The following is a 10,550-nucleotide window of genomic DNA, read 5'->3' on the forward strand; positions in this document are numbered from 1 at the left end:
CCTCTAATCAAGTGAGCTAATTATGCGAATAAAAAAAATGCACCTCACATTTTTAATTCCTATCATCTCTTCATAATCACTGTCCAATTCTTTTTCTTCTAATCTGGGTGTTCGGCATCTGATGCAGACACTCTATAGATATGAGAAACGTTCACTGAAGGTTTCAGGTCTTGTAGTTAGTTTTCCACTTGAGCCACCTCGAGGAGAAATCATGCTGAATACTGATGACATTTCTTGACAAAATGTAATGTTTGATGAACATTACCTATTGATCGTGTGTGTTTGATGCAAACCCAAGACATTTAGGATATACGACAAGACTTAAATGTTGCAGTGTTGACATTGCAGTAATCGTACGGATAGCTGACATAAACCTGCACAATCTCCTTGCAGCAGGCAGTAACACTTCATGAGGCTGACCCTGTTATTAACCTAAGCTGTAGGTCTTCACCATCTATGAGCAGAGCAGTGACACACTGACACTCGGCCTCAGCAGACCTTGCTGTTTACTATAAAGCCTTAGAAAACCATTTCCTGATAGGGTTTATATTACATAACACACATTAATTATGACTGTACGTCTGAATGGTGATATTTAACACACGAGACACACAGCAGCAGAGAAAATACACCACACTTTTCTTTTTGGTTTATATCATTGATGTGACAGTTTCATTTGTTAGCAGTTGTAATTGTCTGAAAGGGTCAAACAGGCCCTCAACAGTCATTAAGTTGTATATACACAGTTCCATTCTGTTGCATTTGTGGCTTTAAATGCTTCGTGTTCAGCTCCTGTGGTCTGTGGGTCGGCACTAAGTGATCTCTCTAAAAGCCCTCTTCTCCACATACTTCAGCTTGTGTCTCCTCTTGAACCTAAGAGAAAGGGGCAAGTGGTGACAGAGGGGTGGAAACACACGTTTTAAAATCAATATGCACCGTACAAGTCTGTATATTAAGCTGAGCCTTTGAGGAAGTGTTACGTAAGACTGAAGCAGAGGTCCTTACTTGGCTCTTTCTCTTGGTTCGATCAGGTTCCTCTTCTGCAGACTCTTGAAGCGGTCCTTGAGAACGCTGCCCTCTGGCTGCAGAGGCAAGGCATTACAAGAGGTCAGATGAGGGGGGCCTCACACATATCCATGTGAGACAAATGTCACTCAATGCATTATCTCCACCAAATTATGCAATCCCATTCATAACACAAAGGCTGATTTAAGCATTACTCCGAGACATAATGGTAGGAGATAATAAGAGAAAAGCTGACATTTTCCACTCGCAATTAGATCATATGAAGCTGCAATGATCCCTGTAGGGGGAAAAGTGGGTCGCTACAGCATTAGAGAATATGATAACGTCCAGAATAAGACAATACAGAGTGCTGAAAAGAATACAGCAACGAAATGAACCCAAACTCATTACAGATAAAGACTGAGTTCTCTTTGTGGATGAGCAAGCAGACATTGCAACAGTTCGTGAAGTACCTTGAGTTGCCGCAGGGAGCCGGCGAGCTCGTCACTCAGCTGAACCTCCAGGTCCTGAGCCTGAAACCTGCAGATAAGGACCAACATGTTTACAACTGTTTCCAGTGAACAGAACTGCTCCATCCACATACTGCCCCCTGCTGCAGGAAACACAGCTAAAGATAAACATGAACATAATGCACAAAACGCAGCTTCAAACTCAACTGCTCAGTCTGACGGTCTGGTCTCCATCAGTGGTTAATTTTTTTTTTTTTTTTTTTTTTAGTTCAGTTTTCTTTTCACATGCCTTCCATGCTTTGACGTCTATACTTGGTGATCATTTAACAACTCATGGCGCACCAGTGCCCCTCAGGTCCAGCAACCAAATGTTCTGAGGCCATTTCTCACCTTGTTTTACATTGATGGCTCTAAATCAAGGACAGCAACAATTGCTTGGCTTTGGTTATTTTCAGGTAGGACACATTTTGGATGTATTTGATATTGGACCCACACATCACTGCTTTTATACCAACATATTTTGACACAGCAAACATCCCAGTAATCCAGACCTTCCTCCCTTAAACCATGCCTGCTGTCGGTTTAAGTTAAGCCTCAGTGACCTCTAGTGGTGTTTCAGGGATTTCTACAGGAGACAGTAGCTTTTGGTGAAGTTTAACTCTCAGCTTCTGCAGATGCTGTAACAGAGTTGAGACTATGTGATTTCTATTCCAGAACATACAGGTTTACACCTGCCCTAAACTGCATAAACTGCAGCTAAGATAATGATCAAAGACTTGACTGAGTAGCATGTAGGATCAAGTGCTTTTGAAGCTTGACTGATCCAAAAAGGCAGGATATCTCAGCCTCTGTCTTATTGACCAGAGTAGCCCTTTAACATGTGCAAGCAGGTGGAGGAGTGAGTCAGTCATGTACTTGAGTTTGCCGAGGCGTCTGGGTTGAGCTTTCTGGGCCTCCTGCTTGGCCTTGCGTTGTGCCCGTCTGGCCTTGGTTTTCTGGTCCTGCTGTCTGATGGCAGTCTTTATGGAGCGAAGCTGGAAGAGCTGCTGGTGCTGGTCAGTCTGCCGTCTGTCAGCCAGCCGCTGCTGCTCCTGTGGTGGGAAGAGAGAGGGTGAGGTGGACGGCCAGTGGAGCATCAAAAGTAAGGCAACTACTTGACAATGCTTGCTGGCAATAAACAGGCCGGCATCCAGCAAAAAGCATGATTTTCATTACAAATTAACAGCTTATCAGACTATTTGCTCTTTTGAAGAACTGCACACAAAAACATGTCTTAGAAGTGCCTTAAAGTAGGAATGTAACCAGCAATCATTTTCATTATTCATTAATCTGCAGATTTTCTGGATTCATTGTTTCATCTAGGACGATTCCCAAGAGGCTTAAGTAATAATCAATAATGAAAATCAATCAATCAACCGTTTCAGATCTCAGCTGAGGTGATTCTCTTCAAGTTCCAGCTTTCAGCTTTAAGAGTCCGAAACAAAACATCTTGTGCTCCTGATATAAAATCTGATATGAATGAAGCCGATATTAATTAAATCTTACATTGTTCATGTTGAAGAGTCCCTTTAACAAAGTGCTTCATTACATTCTTAGAAATGTGAGATTTTTCTGGAACAGTGGAATGATTTCCATGAATAGAATCATAATCTGTAGCTGACTCACAGCTGTTTTCACACCACTGATCTTTGACACCAACAGTGAAAACAGTCCAAAGTAAGCATGAAGTGTGTATGTACCTTGATTTTGTCGGCCTTCTCCTTCTTCCTCTGTCTCTCAGTCTTCTTGGCTGCTAGTGTGATGGCTCCCACTGTCACATCCTCGTCTTCTTCATTCAGAGCCACTTCTTCTTCATCCTCCTCGTCTACCAGGCCTTCCACCTGCTCTCTTAAGATCGTCTCCTGCGTAACAAACAAACATGCGTTAGCTGAAATCAAACATCCCAATCTTCCACAATCACGAAGAAACCAAGCAAAACAAGCAAAACCAAGCTGGAATAATCCTCTGCACCTCTGTTGCTGTGTCCTCTCTGTTGACAGCCAGCTGTCTCTCTATTTTGTCTTCCACCTTCTGTTTCTTCACCTCCACCTCGTGGGCCTCCTGCAGCAAGGCCTGGGTTCACAGGCAGAGAGGGAGGAGAGACATTAGCAGTCAGTGCAGGTCATCACAACAAGATGAAAACTAAGTCCTATGAAGTTTGTATGAGCTTCAGCATCGTGTCTGTAGGCTGCAGAGTCGGGTCTTACCTGATGGGAGAAGAAGTCTGGGTTGTAGGATCCTCCGGCAGCGATCACCTCCACAGCAGGAAGCACAGACGGCTTCTCGTTCATCCTCTCTTTACGCTGACAGAACAGTGACATTAGTCAAACTCAAACCACCACACATACGTTAGAAAAGATTTGTCTCCTGCTGACGTCTGGTTAGACTAATTTAAAGTGGAGATAGATTTTTGCTTTTGAACCTGCCATTAAACCAATTCTCACCTTGACAAGCTTCTTGCCCGTCTGTTGAAGGTACCAGGGGTCAGCTGTATCTTTGGCTACATTCAAAAGAAAAAATGATTTCAAATATATGAGCAATTACATGTGCTGAAGGCAGCTCATCAGCAAACACGAGTGCGAAAGTCCACACAAACCTTTGATCAGTTCAGATCACTGCAGCTTTTAGTTAACACAGCTGCCACAAAGACTGGGTTCAAAAAGAACAATGAGTGAATTTGGTAACGCTGTTCCCTCCTCAACGTCAACGTTTGGTGGTGGTGACCTACACTGACACTTCATATGGATGATTAACAACCTTTCAATTACTAACTTCCCTATTTTGACATTTGCGTCTTGAGATAAACTCTATACTTTTACTCCTGAAGGTGTATCCTCAGATCCCAGATGATGTTCACACAACAGTCGACTGAGCTCCGTGTTGGTCTTCACATTCCCATGTAGGAAATACTGGGAGCGCAAGGATGGAATCATCACTGGACGAACACACACACTCTCACACACACACAAGGACACTCACCCTCTTGTCCCCACATGTCATAATATTCTCTGTCTGGGTTGTTGTTGGCCTCTGTCACTGCCTTCTTGGCCGTCCTGTCGACCGGCCGTCTGTTCAGCAGCTGCTTCTGCCTCCGTGGCACCACGCCTTTGGCTGCCAGCTGCTCTGCCTTTTGGGCAATGCGACGGACTTTCTTGGCATTAGGTTGCTGATAGGCTAGCACACTGGGGGGTGGACGGGAGAAAGATGAGGAGAAGAGATGATTCGTGGATTGGGTGAGAACGGCAGAGGTGAAGGAAACAGCTGGCATGATATATGATGGAGAGCTGACATGGTCTACTTCATGAGGCGTGTTTGCATATCCTCAGATCCCAGAACACCATTTACACAACAGTCTCCTGAGCTCCTGTGGGTTGTCTTCACATTCCCATGAAGGAAATACTGGGAGCGCAAGGATGAGATCATCACTGGACACACTCAAACATTAATAGAAATAAAAGCAAGACTGATTGTCTTATGTATTTTCTAAAATAACCTACAGTGTGATGCCACGAGCCATCACACTGTACCACTTCATCTCTGACTGGAGGTGGTCTACTGACCGTCTTACTCCAATACATGGAGCACATAAATCAAAGGCCAACATATCAATCTGTGGCTATTATTAAGATACCCGCACTGAGCATACCCTTGGCCTTTTAATAAAACAGAAATCTCATATAATGTAGGGTCATGATAGAAAAAAAGAGCACCTGTGATTTGATTAACATGATAAATTGAAGTAATTGACAAAAACACAAATTTCAGCATCAGTAAAACAACTTCACACACACATCATGGGCAGCAGAATGCCCACTTTTTTGTAATGAGAGACACCACAGCTAACAATTTAACATGATTTGTCCAACAAGGATAAAGAATTGGATTATTTACCTAATATTACGTACTGCACTATTGAGTGCCTGATTCACACACACTGCAGCCTACCTAAGAACTATATCCCCCCTGAAAAAGCTGGTCTCCGTTTCTGATAATGTCTTCTCAGTAAAGCACAAAGGGCCGTGATGGACACTCACTCTTTAGGTGGTGGAACAAGAGAATCGTGCTGCAGGATCAGGTCTATCCTCAGAGGACGCGACGCCTTCCCTTTCCTCTTCTTCCCCTCGATGGGTTCTGCAACTTCACGGGAAAATACAAATTAGTTTGATTCGGCATCAGACAGGACAGAAAACAGCACACTGGTTTGCTGCTCATATGGATCTGACACTAGACTGTGCAAATGCAGGACTAAGTATTCTGTTTTCAGTGATGCACAGTTGTGTAACTGCATGTTTACCCGTCTGTTCGGCTTTCTTTTGTTCTCCAACATCCAAAAAGAACAAACTGTCATCTGACTTCTCAGAAAGCAGACCCCTGAAATACAAAAATATCACATTATGACACTTTTTACTTCCAACTGAATACATTTTCCAGAGTTTTATTTTCAACTTAGAATTATTTTCATGACCAATTAATATGTTGACAATCTTTTCATGTTTAGAGTTATCCTTTTAAAATAGAAAATACCACATAATAACTAAATAGATGAGGGGAGAAAAGCCCATCAGGGAAACATCAGTAATCCAAACCATCAAGGTACCTTATCTACAATGAAAATATAAAACCGAAAAGCAACAAATATGGGGGATGTGGGACCAGCCTCAGACTTGTATTTAACCATTTTTGGAGTTCATGTGAGACATGACAAGCACTGCAGCCTCATCAGTCTTTTACACTGATTGTAATTAATTTAGCCAAACTTAAGTTATGTGACACTCGACGAAAACGATATGTTTTGAGATCAACAGCGAGATGCAATACCAAACAAGACTGTCCAGATGGTTGATTACGATATAACGCCGGTGCGTCAGAGGAAAACTCAGGATGGACATTTTTTTAAAAAAAATTTATCGTTAACTACACTGGTATCGCATCGTATCCCCACATACGGCTAACTCAACGTACCCTGTGGTCCTCTCCTGGTGTCTGACGTCTTCTAAAAACTCGTCCACATCGTTTATGTCGCTGTATTTATTCCAGTTCTTCTTCTTATTCTTGTTCACGCGTTTTCTTCGACTACTGACCAAGTCTGCGGGGTCGGAAACGGACTTTAAATTTAGAAAACCTGGTTGTGAAGCCACCACGCGTTTCAGCCTCCTGGCCGACGCCATGTTGGACGATTGGAAAGAAACACGTTTCTTCTTCTTTTATGCTGGAGTGACGGCGGTGGCGCCGCTTGCAGGATGGACTGTGTAAATGCAATAAAAACTGACAATATGTAAAATGTAAAACTTTAAACTTGTTTTTTCCCTGTGTATCAAATTTTATGAGGCTATAATGTTATTTTTATTGACAAAAGAGTGTGTATATTAAGATGGTTCCGTGTGATATTCAGAACAATGAAGAGAATTATTGTGTGTTGGTTTTAAATTTTCTTTTTTAATCATTAGAAAATAAATAGAATCCATAATGTTAATACAATTTTATAAGTCTGAAAGACTGAATGTGACTCACTTTATATTCTCCCTCGAATATCAATAGTGCTTTAGCTGTCCTTTTTCTTTTCAGGTAAAAAGGAGATTTAATTAAAAAAACTAAATAAATAACTTAAACTATCAAAACTGTCAATGATCGAGATTGAGAAAAACTTGTTGCACTATGTTACACGTGAGTGCGGTCATTAAATTGTTTATCAGGTTGCAGCATGTAATGTTTGTCCCAAATGCATCATGGGAAACGTGTCTCCTGTTGCTTTCCTATGTTCTTTTTCCTTTTTTCCCTCCCTTCATTTTATTGCGAGAACAACGCTTTAGAGACTCAAGAAATATTTCCCATTTTTAAGCTGCAGTCTGTCAGTAAGTTTTCAAAGGTAAGTATCACCATTTCGATGAAACTCCAATGTATCATTTAATGTCATGTTAGTTCTCGGATGGACGTGTTTTTCCGTTTATTTTCGTTGAAAAAGAAAACGCAGAGCAGTCGAGCTATTATCTGCCTGCTCGGGGAGTCGGGGACCTAAAAGGCATTTGTGATCTGGTCGAATTTGACTCGGAAATGCGCCTAAAGTGAGGGGTCATCTGACAAAATATTGCTCATCAAGTGATCCCTTAACATGTCTAGTATCATTTTCAAACCGTATATTCCACTTTCATGCCGCGGTTTTTATATTCTTCCGACGTTTTTATCATCACCCTCATCGTTTCCTACAACGATTTTTCCTTCCCGTTTACATTCATCTAGCCAGCAGCCAGCCATCATCTTTAGGTGTATTAGTTTGGTAATACCGGGGCAGCTGGCATGGGCGGGGCTGTCTGGTTTCCTTCGAAATAGATCATTCTGAATAAAAAATCAAGGCTTGTGCACAACCGGGGAACACACTGCAAAGAAACGAACGAACCCACGTTCAATGCGCAAGGGGCGGTGTTTGTCGGGCAATCATAGTGGTGTGATTGGTCGAACGGTTCACAACATCCCGCCCCAGCAGTGTATATACGGAATGTGATTGGTTGACATGATAAAGAGTTCTGATATGATTCGGTGCCTTCGCTGTCCTTTTTCTAGTCATTGCGTAAGCTGCCTCAGGTATAATTTGAAGAGAAAACAAAAAAGTGGCTCCTCATGCTGTGTTTTTTTAAATTGCCAAAACCCACTCCGACTGAAGAGTAGAGTACATGTACATGTTAAAATTCAAAATGAAATAAAATACATTTATATCCTTCACGTCTTGTACCCTGAATCCATTCTGTTACATGTGTCCTTTGTCGTTACTTTAACAAAACAAACTTTGTCATGTGCCCTCAGGTGATCTTTAGTAGACATGGCCCGTACCAAGCAGACTGCCCGTAAGTCCACTGGAGGCAAAGCTCCACGTAAGCAGCTGGCCACAAAGGCCGCTCGCAAGAGCGCCCCTTCTACTGGGGGTGTCAAGAAACCTCATCGCTACAGGTGAGAGCTCTCATCATTCCTCTGTTTGTGCTGGGAAGATAAAGAACACTCCTGGAGACACAACAGTTTTGTACCCTTTGTTGCATACATATACACATAAACTAAACCCAGTTGACTTCAAATGGATTCGGTAGTATACCTTCAGCCTGCAATATTTTTTTTTTATTTTAGTTCCCATTAACACAGTTCACTCTATTAACAAACTTTATCGCATGTAGGCTACATGTTTTCTGTATTTGGACTGGAAAAAACATCATTTGGAAAACGTGAATGGTGCTGATATTCTATCTCCTTGGTTTCTCTTAGATTTGTACTCTTAAAAAAAAAAAAGGAGTTCAAGCATTCAATTGCCCTGCCAACGGTATGCAGAAGTGCAAAGAGTAATGTGTTCTGTTGAAATGCAAGAAGCATAAATTTGTGCTGAAAGCAGGCCAATTCAGGTGCCTTCAAATTCTGCACAAGTTAATTTTTGCCTCTCCTCACAAGGCCTGGTACTGTGGCTCTGCGTGAGATCCGTCGTTATCAGAAGTCCACTGAGCTGCTGATCCGCAAGCTGCCCTTCCAGCGCCTGGTGAGAGAAATCGCGCAGGACTTCAAGACCGATCTGCGTTTCCAGAGTGCAGCCATCGGAGCTCTGCAGGTCAGCAGAAGTCACTATAGAATATGATTTAACTTACACGTGTTCCATCACTCCATCTAATACCCAGTGTTTTGACTTTGCTGTCTGCAGGAGGCCAGCGAGGCCTACCTCGTGGGTCTGTTTGAGGACACCAACCTGTGCGCCATCCACGCCAAGCGTGTCACCATCATGCCCAAAGACATCCAGCTGGCACGTCGCATCCGCGGAGAGCGCGCTTAAAATGTTCTCTGATTTGTTATATGCTGTCCTCTTGACCCTTCACCGCTCTTTCTGTCCCTTTCCTTCCTCTATACTTAGTTAGTAGTTTGGTTTGAGGTTCTATATATATCATATGATTGTGATAACCGTAAAACGTGTGATTATGTCTTTGGTGCTACTAGTAGCAGAGTTTCCTTAGAGGTATCTTCATGTATGTTTGGAACTTTGACTCACAGTTACACTCCTCACGTCTAACTAGCTAGCTCAAAGGAATGCCTTGTTGTCTCTGAATAAGGTGTTTTGGCAAGCCAAGAATAGTGTGTAATCTGCATTGAGCACAGGAAATAGCATTAAGGCGAGACATTTTCATCTTCAGATGAACATAAACAATGATATAATGGGTCTTCTGATTTTTTTCTTTAAAAAAAAAAATTTGTTGTACAAGTAGTGATTTTTCTTTTTTTTTACAATAATAGTGTATTTCTACTGTTACCGTTTAATGTATCAAAATTCATGAGTTTGATTCTGGTTGTCAATTAGAAACGTCATTGTGCTATGATGACACTGCATTTTTGGCAGATTACAAGTGGCATATATGTAGCAGAACTATGTTGATCATATTTTGATTTTCAGCCACGTTATTATGTCCAGGTAATGTTCTGACTTTTTGTTCCTCTCTCAGGTTGATATGATAACCTATTTTTTTTCTACTGTGTTTTTGATTTATGTTTTCAGTCATTTTTAAAGGCAAAATATTTGTACTCCGGAATTCACATACAAACATAATAAACAGATTCTTGTGGTTAAATAAGCTGTGCTGCTTATATATGAGCTGAAAGGATAAATTGGACAAAAAAGTGCTTCACAAACACAATATGTTGTCAATTTTCAACCAACCTGCATAAAACATTATCTAATCGTGCTGATCTGTGATCATAAACGAGTTCTTTGAGTTTTGGGCCATTGATCATACAAAACATGCATTTTTTTTAAGTCACTTTGGACTTTAGGAAATTATGATTTCACAAAATTCTGTCATTTTAGAGATTGAAGTAATCTTATAACCTTAATGATAGGAAGTTAATGTCCTATTTAACTTTGCTGTGCATACATTGAAGCAAATTTATACAATTAAAGAATAAATGCTGCATACTTTCCACAAGAAAGTTTCGACTGCGTAACTGCGGCCGATGTAAGAATCCCTATTTAGGCTCATTCTGATATTTAACTACAATTCAGGAGCATACTTTAACTTA

General features: G+C 41.4%; 2 protein-coding genes across 2 annotated transcripts; one reads left to right on the forward strand and one right to left on the reverse strand.

The window, feature by feature from the left end:
* Positions 1–226: 226 nt before the first annotated feature.
* Positions 227–6,780, reverse strand: nop53 (NOP53 ribosome biogenesis factor). Its single transcript, XM_070970371.1, has 12 exons — positions 6,477–6,780; positions 5,809–5,885; positions 5,549–5,651; positions 4,494–4,696; positions 3,959–4,014; positions 3,722–3,817; positions 3,486–3,587; positions 3,215–3,376; positions 2,391–2,566; positions 1,479–1,545; positions 1,006–1,082; positions 227–873 (listed from the first exon to the last, which is right to left on the reverse strand). Exons 1-12 carry the CDS (start codon positions 6,680–6,682, stop codon positions 813–815), a joined length of 1,386 nt encoding a protein of 461 aa, XP_070826472.1. The 5' UTR covers positions 6,683–6,780; the 3' UTR covers positions 227–812.
* Positions 6,781–7,248: 468 nt separating this feature from the next.
* Positions 7,249–10,105, forward strand: LOC139336099 (histone H3.3A). The gene is made up of 4 exons (XM_070969993.1): positions 7,249–7,380; positions 8,313–8,456; positions 8,943–9,096; positions 9,187–10,105. The coding sequence occupies exons 2-4, from the start codon at positions 8,329–8,331 to the stop codon at positions 9,313–9,315; spliced, it is 411 nt and encodes a 136-aa protein (XP_070826094.1). The 5' UTR covers positions 7,249–7,380; positions 8,313–8,328; the 3' UTR covers positions 9,316–10,105.
* Positions 10,106–10,550: the final 445 nt, after the last annotated feature.

The sequence above is a fragment of the Chaetodon trifascialis genome, chromosome 9 (assembly GCF_039877785.1).
Source record: "Chaetodon trifascialis isolate fChaTrf1 chromosome 9, fChaTrf1.hap1, whole genome shotgun sequence".
NCBI lineage: Eukaryota > Metazoa > Chordata > Actinopteri > Chaetodontiformes > Chaetodontidae > Chaetodon > Chaetodon trifascialis.